Source organism: Telmatherina bonti (assembly GCF_933228915.1).
Source record: "Telmatherina bonti genome assembly, chromosome: 20".
Lineage (NCBI taxonomy): Eukaryota > Metazoa > Chordata > Actinopteri > Atheriniformes > Telmatherinidae > Telmatherina > Telmatherina bonti.
In genome coordinates, this window is record NC_136618.1 from 19,556,344 (window position 1) to 19,569,592 (window position 13,249).

At 40.2% G+C, this 13,249-nt stretch overlaps 1 protein-coding gene across 1 annotated transcript in view; it reads right to left on the reverse strand.

Moving 5' to 3' along the window:
- The window catches only part of ptprn2 (protein tyrosine phosphatase receptor type N2), a gene marked incomplete at its 3' end in the record, with an annotated part of 135,722 nt that overhangs the window by 11,231 nt on the left and 111,242 nt on the right, over positions 1-13,249 (reverse strand). The window contains exons 12-16 of the mRNA XM_079259492.1: positions 12,771-12,986; positions 10,493-10,696; positions 5,967-6,114; positions 4,041-4,114; positions 606-683 (exon numbers count right to left, since the gene is read on the reverse strand). Coding sequence (XP_079115618.1) covers positions 606-683; positions 4,041-4,114; positions 5,967-6,114; positions 10,493-10,696; positions 12,771-12,986 — 720 coding nt within the window. The remainder of the gene's footprint in view (positions 1-605; positions 684-4,040; positions 4,115-5,966; positions 6,115-10,492; positions 10,697-12,770; positions 12,987-13,249) is intronic.

Genomic DNA, 13,249 nt, shown 5'->3' on the forward strand with positions numbered 1-13,249 from the left:
CTTTTAAATTAAGCAAAAAGCCAGAGGTTCATTGTGAAGCAACGTTACCAATTTGCAGACTACTTTGCATGTAAGAAAGCATTTTATTTGATAACTAGTTGCTGAAAACTACTAAAAATATACAGTTATACTTCATCTTACTCCAGTTTCAGGGATAGTTGTGCTGTTCTGACACCAAAGCACACATCATTTTTCAAATGATGTAAAACAAATGTAGCAGTTTGGCAAATTTGCACCATTAAAATCATGTCAGGTTAGGCTTTAACATTCTCTGTTTGCCATGTTTCTTTAACCATCTATGGATTGCTTTGATTCGGAGGAAAAACTGCATGACTGAGGAAAGTTGTGCAACCAGCTGAGATAATGACTTCCTTAGTAAAGCACAAGTTATGCCACATGCAAAAAAGTTTGTAAGCTCAGGCATCCATTACTTCTGCTGCATTATGTCATTGATCCTCTTTTATCTGGACACTTCTTTGTAGTGTTCAGAATCCAAATACACACACACCACTGGGGCAAACATACTGCAGCTCTGTTGTGTTTCTTCAAAGCTCTCATTGCTGCAGACACGAAACGTTGGAAGATGAAAGGCTGGAGAGTTTTACCTGCCAGAAGTCTGCCACAGTGGAAGCAAGTGGGCCCTGAGAGGCGATGTAAGTTGGGTTGCGAGGGTCGTGGTCCATCTGGGAGAGGGGAAGTAAGAGTGTGACACAATGTTTGGGTGGGGAGACTGCGATGAAAACACATTGCCTAGCTGCATCAAAGGCTCCATCTGATCTATTGAAGAAAACACTTCTATTTTCTTCTTTCTTGTTCCTCCGCTGAAGCCTGCGCTACTGAGAATGAGGAACTTTATGAGTCTGATCAGACTAAAGGGGGAAAAACCCACGATTGTATGTAAATTATAAACAGAGAAACACAATATGCCAAACATGTCATATTAGAATCTAAAAAAAACAAGTTATCATCAGAGCCTTTATCCAGAATATTCACATTAAAAATAATAATTACTCTCTAAGAAATGAAGCAAAACAGCATTATTAGTGTTGATGAGAAAAACTAAGCATTTATTCAACAGAAAAATACAAACATTTCTTTTTGGAAGCAAAATTAAACTAATCTTCTTTGAATATGCAGTTTTAAACCTTTCATAACTCAACCTGCTTGCCTATCCATCCTTCCTAATTTCCACTTGATTTTACCTGCTATAGCATTGTTACACTTATATGTGCTCTTTAAAATGCCTCATTAAAATGGCTGATGTCGTGCCGGGACTTTAAAGCTCAGAGGTGGCTGGAGCGATTGGGCTGAATGCTGAGGTGGGAGGTGATGACATGGAAGGGTTGATACCGAGGGATCTGATTGGGTTTTGATTGAGCCACTGTTGACTGGGCCGCCTCCCTCCCTTGCCACATAATCAGAGAAGAGATTTTATTGAATGCATTCTCACCCAGCAGTGCAAGACATGTCAGGGGGAAGACGCTGTTTTGATATTTTTATATATATTTTGAAGGAAAATAAATGTGTATCATGTGTTTTTGGAATATATTTGACAAACAACACTGACAATTTTTATTATAGTTTCTTATCGCATGTTTGGGTTTGTTGAGTCTATTTTATATGAGGAAAATGCATATAAATTATCTAAATTTGTGATTTATTTATTCTCAATTTATCTCAAACTGAGTGCAAACCACTAAATCAGCCTCATCCGAGGCATCTGAGGAAGAAAAAACATCTAACCAAAACAGCAGGAGTCATACTTATTTTTTCTGTTTGTCTTAAGGTGTTTTATGGTGCAGAAAAACTTAAATGGACTTAGAGATCTAGTTTTTCATTTCACTTTTCTTGTAGTTCAAAAGCACATTTCTCTCTTATGGAGCTCAATTAAAAAGCTTTTCTTTATATCTTTAATATTACCATAATATTTTTCTCCACCATTGTTTAATATCCTGAACAACAGGATTATTTCTTAATGCTTTCAAAGGCTGATAAAAACCCCAAAAGTTTGGTTAAAACATTTCAATTAGAACTAAAACTTAATGTCATTTTTCATTTTCTTTCCATATAAGTGGATTAAATGTGTCAGAGTATTTTTTCTTTCTTTTTTCCCCCATGTAAATCTCTTATTAAAGAGTAAAGTCACTGGAAGTCAGGCTCAGAAGAACACACTCATTTTAAAGGGACACCTGCTGCAGCAGGACCTTTGTAAATTATTTCATTTTGCAAATTTAGGGGAAAAAAAGTCAAACAGTGAATCTGTTTAAAGTTATTCATGACATGGCACACATTATTGATTTTGTGTTATTACACATGTAATAAGACAAAGGTTTTTGTGGGCACAGATTAGGTGTAATTGACAGAAAACGCTCCGTCACGACACAAAAATGTGCCTTTCTTCCAGAAAATGGCACACAAGATGAGGGCCCATTACTCTGTGTTATTCTCAATTAGTCATAACCACCCAATTTTCTCTTCATCATTCCTGGTTGAAATTCCTCACATATGCCAGACAAAAAAAAAAAAAAAAAAAAAAAAAATAAAAATCATAATAAAAAATCTCCCCCCACAGAAATAAAAGGGTGATGCTGAATTCTAGCCACTTGGTTTCAGCCAATCTCAAGGACGCAGACATGCTGTAGCTGTGTGCTGACGTCCCTGCATGAATACTAAAGCACAGACATAAAAGAGTAGTCCTGCATCTCAGCTGTCCTTTCTTCAGTATTGTGGGAAGATGATAGACTACAACAAAGGAGAATGCAAAAAAAGTTCTTTGGCTTCAAGTAAACCAGCTTGTACTGAAAGAACTCCCACAAATATCTGCTCCTGGAGAAATGTCTTAACTTTTAGCACCTTGCTGTAGTACCTTGATCCTGCTTGCATAAAGTACAAAACTTGGAAGTTAAATGGCTGCTTGAGCTCATCCCACATAGTCTGAGACAACATGGAGAAAAGGTGGGAAAGGAAGAGCCTCTGGGCCAGGCTTTGGCCACAGTTTGTGTGTCTGCACATTCCTTTGAACCATTCCTCACGCTAATGATGCTACATCTGGGAGCTCTTGCATCATTTATGGTCAAGCATTTGTCGTTATCCAGGCCCCTTTTCCCTGTGTGTCCCCACATGCTTTACAGGCAGTGCAGATCACCCCTTTCCTTCGCTTCTCTGACCTCACATTCCCAGAAAGAAGTGGCAGATTATTTGCTCGAAGGCCGCTGCCCCTGAAGCTAATGAGGAGGAAGAAGCTCCATTGACAGACGTAATTATCACAGTTTTGCTGGACTCAGACAGGGGTCCTTTTTGTGGTGTAATTACTGTCCTTTCATCCACACACCACTGCATCTGCCATTACTTCACCCATCTTCAACATCAGCTTGAACTCCTTTTTCATTAAACGACTATAAAAGTATGTTGGATAACTTTTAACTTGCTTTTTTGCTAACTTTGTCCCCTGATTGATTATCATAATAATCATATTCTTCTCTGAGATTGCAAATGTTATACTAAGATAAAAACGGCTATGAATATGCCGCTGCATAAACAGGAGGAATAAATACAGCATCTGAAAGTCTCCATTGTTTGTTTTTGAAGAGTAATAGGCTTTTAGAGCAGCTGTGTGTGCCCCCCTCATCTGTCATTTCAGAAATTTTGGCACTGTATTTGAAATGCATAGCTTCCTGTTCCCTTTGATGGAATCCCTTCTCACCAGCCTCAGGGGAAATCATGACTGACAATGTTTGGAGGGGAAAAAAGGCAAAAAAATAACCTCAGCGCTCTCCTGCATTGAGTTATTTTCTGGTTTTGGGGTGGTTGTACATTTGATGAGTCAAAAATATTGAGTTTTTTTCTTCCTTTTGTGGATGAAAGTAGGGTATCTGCTCAAGGAAGACCAACCAATCCCCGATTGCCCAAAACAGAGTTAAAAAAACAAAACAAAACAAAACAAAAAAAAAAAACCCGAGAAGCATATTGGATCTTGGATCAATGACAACAAGCCACTAACAAATATATAAATATATATAAAATAAATAAACAATACTTACAATTGGACTGGCATTGATGTAATCTGAGTTGCTGTGGTTATTCTCTGCTTTCAAGGTGATTCTTGAATGATCATCTGTAAAAGGAGATGCATTATTCATCTGAACATATCTCTACACTCTTTCCTATCTGCATAATAACAACAAAACACTGAGAGGCAAAAGGAGAAAAAGAAAACAGCAATTTTACCAAGGCTTCCAAGTACAAACAAACAAAAAAATGTTCTGATCTTTTGAACTGCTTCACTTCCATTAAAAGAAATTTCAAACAAAGTAAAAAATATTTAATCTAAAAAATAATGCAGTCTATAATCTGTAAAATCCTTCTTTTCACAAATAATTTTAAAAACTGTTGCAAGATTTATGTTCCTACTGGGGTTGAACTCACTTCAGCATATCATGACTTCAGATGGACTGTTTAGACGTGGTCAGATTTGATAGAGAGTAACCAGCAAACAATGCAGCTGTGATCAGATTGTGATTCAAATGCGATACTTAATCCTGATTGGTTAATTTGACACTTAGATATAGTTGCTATGCCTACCCACAGACTACAGTGCAGAAAAAAATGCCCCCATGGTCATATTCTCCCAGTCAATCGCAGGTTAACCCTAGCTTAATGCATCCCCTGTTTTATTCTTGATTTGACATGCAAAGGGACTCAAACTTACAAAATTGTCACTGTGCTTATAATAACTTGTTTTTAAAAATTAGGATTAAAGTTTATTTAGGAAAAAAAAAGGTTTTACTGAGAAAAGTGTCATATTGCCATGGACGTCTATGAGTTTTACTGAGCAACCAGGGGGATCGCCCCCTGCTGGCCACTAGAGAGAATGCAGGAGACTTAATGTGCTTTGGCTTCACTTTTCAGACATACATTCAGAGTTGGTCATCTATTTACAGTCTGAGTCTGAAGTTTTATTTACCACAACAACAAACACTTCATATAAACACAGATTGCTATGCTGGTGTGTTGCTATTGATGTGTTTTCTATCAGTCAGTGAAGGGTTGACTTGCCAGAGTTTTAGCAGGGATCAACTGTAATTATGGAGCAGGCTCTGGCAAAAACCTAGGACACATCTAAGCAAGGTTTTTGATACAAAGATGAATAAAATGAAAGGATTACAGCTTACATGTCAGAATGACCAGATCACAAAATGGCATGGACTATGAAAAAAACAGGGTTTCCAGCTTCTATGCATCGCATAGCATGCACCTTTAGCAAAACATATCTCTGCACTGCAGCTTTAATGCTTTAAACCTATTTGCTTTTAAATCTGAAATGAGTTAAAAATGACTTATAATATGCTCGTAATTATACGATGTGCACATGATACAGTGTTCGGAGGAAATATCTCCATAATTGCTATGAAAGGGTCAAACTAATAAGTATAGAAATTAAAGGATAATAAACACATCTAACTGTATAAATGTAACAATTAAATAGTATGGCTACTATGAACAAACATTCAAGAGCAAACATTACAGCTTCTCTGTTTAACAATGAACTTTAAGTTACAGCAAATTTGGCTGAAGCTGCTTTAATGAAGTGCAGGCTGCTGCTTTAAGTTTTAATATTGGCTCCTAATAAAATGTCTTTTGATTTTTACTCATCATTATTTTTATTCATGCTGATTTTCAAGGAGAGCATTTCCCCCCCACTAAAATGACAAAACCCTTTAAAGAAAGAATGCAAGAGAAGCTCTTTGGCAAGAAGAGCAACAGTAATTATTTACTCATTTTGGGAGCATATTTCCTCCAATGTTGTTTTGGCATATTTACCCAACTAGTTTTATGTTCCTCTTTGGAGCATCTGTTCACAAATACATCAACAACACGAATGTCTTGTGATGGTGGGAATGTTCCCGAAGATGAAGACAAAACAAACATGAAAAAAAACCCAGCAAAAGTCATCTGAATGGACTCACATACAACCACGGCGTCAGAGCGGTTTCTCTTGGAGTTCTGCTCGCTTTGGCCCACACTGCAGGCGCTGGGCTCTGCCTGGTAGGAGCACAGCGCCTCCCACTCACGCTCCAGACGGTTCTTATTCTTCAAGTGGTCCTCCATGTACGACTAGGGGAAAACAGACAGAACCTCAGCCACCGTTTCAAACGACAAGCCAGATCCATGCAAAAAAGGCAGAATTTATCTCAAAATATGCCTGTGACAGGGAATATTTGTTTTTGCAGCAATTTTGGATTAATTAAACGGGACTCTTGCAAGCAAATATATATTTTTTGACCATACTATAGGTTTTATTGTTATTTTTAATAATATTTTGCCATTAAGAAATAAACAAGAGAAGATGCTAAATCCTCTCCAAAGCTGTGATCCAGTGTAATAGAGAATTATCATCCTGCTGCTGTGTAGCGGAACAACCGGCTGAGGAGGAGGCTGGTGAACATCTATGTGGGGAAGGTGTGCTTATATTGGTGCATTTGTGAATGTGTGTTTGACAAAGAAGAAAAAAAAAAAAAAAGAGAGAAGAAAACACATACAATTAAGACCGCTGAAAGGTTTGTCTGCATTGGAAATACTTCAGGGGTGTTTCAATCACGTCCCTCACTGCTTGCACAGCCACTGATAAGATTGTCTGCGTTTAAGCCGTTGCTTGGAGAAGACAAAATTGAATTTGCGAGAGAGACAAAGATGGAAAAAGAATAGGGGGGAGGGGTGAAGGCCTGTGTGTTTGTGTGTGCATGTGTGTGACTGTGTTTCCTCCTAAACCAAGGCAAGTTTTGGGGAGCTTAGAGTGTGTAGCTGGCAAGGCGAGTCTTCATAGCAAAGCGCTGCGTTTAGTTTTCTTTCCTGTATCGTGGCACCCCTCCCAACGGGGTTAAATGGTTTAGACTGCTATTGTGTGAGGCAGAAGATTACAGACTCATAAACTGATGTCAGGGATCAGCTGGCTAATACAATGACAGTGATACCCAGATGTGCAGGGTTTTTATTCCATATTAAAAGCAGTATATAGGTAGGCTGAGCACAGAGGTGACACTCAATTCTTAGATCAGACTTATTCATACCTGTCTGTCAAGAGGGACGTCTTTGTAGAATATATACAATTACTAGCAAGATGATAACCACAAATAAGCTTGTCCTGCACATAATAGGCAATTACCCTTTGATGGATCATGAATTTAGAATTATCTCGCACGCATGCAAAGGATCCACTGACTTATAAAAACATCACAAATCCCGCAGACAATAGAAATCAAAGTTTATTGTTAGATACAGAAGCAACAGTGTCACTCGGGTTTTAAAAGCAAAGACAAAACACTTTAAGAGATTATACTGCCACGTCCTGAAGGATCTTGGTGGTTTAATGTGGATTTAGCAACATCTCTAAATATTTCTGCGTCTCCACTGCTTCCATGTTCTAACTTGTCATTTCGCTCAAGTCAAAAATGCAAACCTTTCGGAAAAATCTAATAAATGCAATGTCTAAAAATGGGTAGCACATATGTTTTTGCATGTGCTAAGTTGTATGTTGTCCACCCAAACAGACAGCGCCGTCTTCTCAGGAAAATGACAGCATGCCATTATGGCCACTTGACAGAGGCTGTCACCACTATGCTCTCGTCGCTCGGCACAAGTGCTCGCCGGCTGCCAGCCTGACAGCAGCCCACCTCCCCAAGCAACGTTACATCTCCATGTACTTGATATATCCACTCTGAATTACATCCCATTCTATTCAAAAGATGCCCTGAATCGATTGCATTCCAAATTCATATTTTCGAAGCTTAATGCGATGCAGCCAGCAGGCCCTTATCAAGCCCTCCCGTTTCTAGGGGGAGGCAGTGGACCATGGCGTATTCTAGAGACAGGGTAACGAAGGCTTGGTGAATGGGGGGATTATGTCTGCCAATCAGAGGGCTGGGATGGGAGGCCTGAGTGTCAGGGAAACAATGTCTAATCCTTCCTAAGCAGTCTCCTCGGCAGCAGAAGGGTGCTGGGTGAAATCAGGATGAAGGCACGACCAGGCGAGGCAGACACAACAGGTAACACACTGCTGTCAAGCCCTGCTGTCAAATTAAAATGCTGGTGGCAGTTTGTGCAGGGGGCTTCATGATATGATAAGCAGCTGTGAGACCTGAAAAGGGGTATTAATATGCACTATGATGTGTGTGACAAATAGTGGCTAAATGAAAAGAGTGCATTGTGCTGCTTTAAATCGTAAGGTAAATTGTAGTTTGCTCACAAGTGTCATTTAAAAACTGCAAGTCAGTAAGGGCAGAACATCTATTTTTCTGAGCAAATCATTTCTCACAAGAAATAACAACAATTCCCAACGATAAAGAGCCTCAAGCAACTCAATTATATTTTCTTTCAAAGGAGAGGCGACTGAGCCAACAAAAGTCAGCGTATCAACATTTAAACAATGCGAGACATCAAAATGGTGACTGTTTAGAGCTGTCCATGGTGCTGAAATGTCTCAGCACTGTGGAAATATAGCTACATGCTGCTTCCATGATGTTCCTGGTAATTACTTTTTATTTCAACCTCTCAGTAGATAACAAAAGTGCAGGTTATTGCACCCTAGTGCAGCTGAAACTGGCAAAACCAAAGGCGAAAGGAATTTTTAGACACCAGTGGCGTGTCGAAAAAACAAAACAAAAAAACCCAAAACCACAGCAGATGACTCAGCACGGAGACGCATCCAATTTCAGTTGTGAAGTTGGAGTTGTTACGCAAGACTTTTCAAGTCTTAAGGTGGGCTGCATAGTGGGAGACAACATCGTAGTTCATTTGTACTGGTGCCACCGAAGTCTCACTGTGTGTGTGTGTGTGTGTGTGTGTGTGTGTGTGTATGTGTGTGTGTGTGTGTGTGTGAGGATGATGGGGTCTCAAGAAAACAGAACCCCCAGCAAGCGTGCATTGGAAAGCTGCATATTCATCATCCCTCTCCACACGGTGTGAGCTCTGAAGAGTGCGAGAGGGGAGATGAGAGGAGAGGAGAGCCGAGATGGGGAAATATAGGTCTGAGATCAGCGATAACAAGGCAATCTCACACATGGTTTCACGTGAGATGGTGGTAGAATTTTAAAGAAGAGCCCCTATAGGACATCTCCACGTCAATCACGGTATGAAAAAGAAGCAAAAGTCCAAGTGCATTTTACCTTTCTATATTCTAATGCCTGCACAGCTGCTGTGAAGAAACGATGGGCTAATAATAACAGCAGCTCCTAGAAATGATTCACCGTGGCTCTTTTGTTATTTGCGCGGCTAAATGCTTTTCTATTGTCAGTGTTTTCAAAAGAGGCTTCACAAACAAGCCTTGACGAGTGCAACAAAACCCATCTATTACCACCAATACAAGGCATTACTCAGATTCACTCTCATTCATTACAGCCTCCCAGTATAAAAGCTAGACATGCAGGGTGATGAATGCTCTCTGCATCAATGGAAACACTACAAGGCATCTATCCGTCTCTTTTATCAAGCTTGTTTCAAATGAAACTTGTGCAAAATTAAAACAATCCATTGTGTGTTTGTGGAAACGTTAGCCACGAAAAAGCTTTTTCATTAGAAATAAAGCCACGAAAAACAGAGGGGAATTTCTGAAACGTCCACATAGCAGTGAGAGAGCTAATGCTATTTCACATTTCTGCTGCTCTCATCACATAAAAATCACGTCTGGCTTATTCTGATGTGGTAGCGGGAGAAACAGAAGGGGTGAAAGATGAAAAAGCAGGGAGGAGAGAAGCAGGACAGAGTGATAAAGAGAGAAAATGACACAGTGGAAGGAAAGGAAAGAGTTGGAGGAGGAAAAAAATGAAGGCAATAGAGGCAAGATAAGGCAGGAGGGAAAAACAGCGGGAAGACTGATGAAAGAAAAAAAGGATAACAGGGTTGTGTAGGGAATGAGCTGAGAGTGGGATGAAAAAGAGACACGGCCAAACAGATAAACAGAAATAAATAAGGCTGTTAGTTTTCAGCATGAGCATATTCAAAGACGTGAGGGGTTCAGAATAATTTATTGTGATGTAAATTCATTAAATATCAGAATAGATCAACCTTTTCTCTCCTCAGCTGCTCTTGAGGACAAGTTGCATTGTGCTCCAAATGTGTTCATTTGAATTATTTCATAACTTGATTTTCTTTTAATCTGATAATTATGGAAATGGACAACTTGAAGATGCGGAAGTTGTATGTTTCAGCCATTTATTTATCCCTTTTGCTTTTCTGTTTCAGAAATATATATTTCCCATTGATTCAGATAAACCTATCATTGCTTTTGGGGGTAATGACGGAGAAGTCAAATGACTTCTCCATCATTACTTGACTTTGTCACAGTTTTTCCATCACTCTTAAAACCACATTCAGTTATAAGACATCATTTAACCGGAGTGATCATATGTAAGGACCCACAAATGCTCTGAGGACCTTTCCTCCTTTTTTCAAACACTATAAAATAAATTCTGACTTGCATCCATCCTGAAGCGCTTACCAGTATCATGTGACCAGTAGAGATGTCCATGTTGGATGGGACTGGCTCATCACACCAGGAGGAGGTGCTGCTGCGCGTTGATGGACTTGCCGCGGGGCCATCGCTGAACTGAGATGACACGCTGTTGAGGCGAGAGTGGCGCAGAGTCTCTGGTCGCTCAACACGCTCCGATGTTCTGATTGCCATACGCTGGCGACACAGCTCCTGGGGATTACAGGAAAAGATGACTGGGAAGGACTGGATAATCAAGAGCACTAAATTTTCTCTCATTCCTTGCAAGCTTTCACGTTTTTATCTTCTTGCCATGCACACAACAATAGTTTATGTATTTTAAGTGCTTATCCTCGGCCGTAAGAGGCTGCGTTCTAAATATGCACCTTGTAAAATCCTGTATCTCAGCTCACTTGGCTGTAGATTAATGGCTTATCCTTGTGGATTATGGAGCTTATACTAATTATGTCAAAAATTCATGGTTGAGGATTCTACACGACTTACAGAATAATTGTCACACCTTGCTGCTACATAAAAACTCTTTATTATTTTAAGATTTCTCCTTTTTCTTTTTGTTGTAGGTGAAAATACAAAGACCATAACAAAATACAAACACATCCCCTACAAACACATCCCCTACTGCAAAGTGAATCCATGCTTTTTTTTGCAGACATATGCACATAATAAGAGAACAAATCCATCAATCAAAAAGACGTAAATGTAAATAAATCCACTGAGAACCAAGTGAGATCAAAATGCACATACAAAACCGTGAGGTCTACTTTTCTAGTGTGATTGATATCTCCTCATTTCTTGCTAAAAGAACCTCTGCTACAGAGATTACACCTCTCCTAATGACTCAGCTTTTCTTCCATTGTGCTTCCGAGCAGACTGTGCATTATCTGCACTAGTCTCCTGAAAATGACAGAAAGAAAGAACAGTTGTCATCTTAGACAATTTGTCTGCTTCTTTTCATAAGGTGTGGCCCTTTTTCTTCATAATTTGTAATCACTAAACTCCACCATATTTGATTTTTGGAGGCTGAGGACTCCTCTCCACAGAGACGAATTCCATAGTCAATGAATAACAGCGAGGACAGAGCGGGCCAGGCAAAATGCCTTGTGAAAGCACATGCTATCTCATGATGAATCATAGTGATATTTCCCTCTGGAGCACAGGCCCCCTTCTAAGCCCTGCTCTTGGATCAGCTTTTCCACCATCACAGTTTAATGATTAGAGTCATGAAGCAGTGCCCAGGGCCTTGGCCTCGGGGCAACATCCAGGTCCACCTCATAATTCATCCCACTTCTCAGTATCTCTGCAAAGCACCAGCGCTGTGCCGAAGCTGAGAATTTGTCCCAGATGAAGGCAGGGGGATGCAGTCAGTGCCAGAACAGAGACAGAGAGGAGTCCAGAGAGGAGCACGGGTTGTAGGATTACAGGTTCCCTGTTGCCCCCTTCTTTCTGCCTCCTAATAAGAATGGAAACAGACCAAGAGGAAAAAAAGTCCACACAGTCTGTGCTTCCATCTTAGAGCAATGATTGCTCTCTGCTAAGAGCTTTAAATAACTCTCCATCAAACATGGAGCACACACTCAAAGAGCAAATTTCACAGTAATCTTCTAAATATAACCTGAAATTTGAACAGCAGTAATCAAACAACGCGGATTCTAATAGCTGTGTGATTTTCAGGCTGAATAGGGACGATCAGTTTCACATTCGCCCTTATTTCTTTAATCATGCATCATCTCTGTGGCCATGACTCTCACACCTTTAGAAGCTCTGTGAAAACCTGATTAAATATTGAAAATGTTAATGCGACATGCAGAAATGTGTTCTGAGTGCCATGCTGGGCACAGCTGAGCCCCAACCCTGAAAATCAATATAGCCCAGGCTGCCTGCTGCCTTGGACGAACACAGGGAATAGGTAACAGTGGCTGCATGTCCACAGTCTCAGACACAGGTATACACACACACACTTGTCATAAAATGGTAAGTTTAAACTGATTATATGCATCTCACCAGTCTGCAAATATATATTTGTTTTAAAATGTAAATTATTAAATGCACACAATAACAAAAAACAAACTGGTCTTAATTCTGCAGCTAAAATACATGCAAAGTGGTGGAAAATAACACCAACATACACACATACATGAACAATCACACTCCCATAAAACAATTGGGTAATCGACAATATGAGAACATAAGTATGCTCCTCCAATTGCAGAGCAGCGTTTAAGTGTCCTGGCCTCTGATTGGCTCATAGCAAGGGGGCTGGTCTAACCTGATAGGTTGCCGTGGCATCAGTGCTGGTGTCAGCCCCCAGGCTGGCCAATTTCTCCTTCATGTGGAGATTTGAGCGCTGGCGTACGCAGAAGAAAGTGCCGGACACTGCCAGCGCCACAAGGATGAAGAGCATGCAGAGGACGGAGAGCAGCAGGAACTGGCCCGACTCCACCCTGGTCTCCTTCACCACGGGGATCTGGGTCAGCCTGCCCCTCTGGAGGACACATGCAAACAGAGAGAGAACACACTGTCAGAGCAGTAAAGGATGCTACTCTGTCTTTTTCCAGATTGATGTGGTTGTTTTTGATTTACAGCCGCCGCCATATCAAGTCTACAGTGCATCAATTTTCACCTGAAGGCTTGTGTTGAACAAAAAAAAAAATGCTTCTCTTGTTCTCTGGCTTCCATCCACAGCCACCATCAGTCTCGCCCCACTCATTAGATAGCTCTAATATTCAACTTATTATGTACATTCAG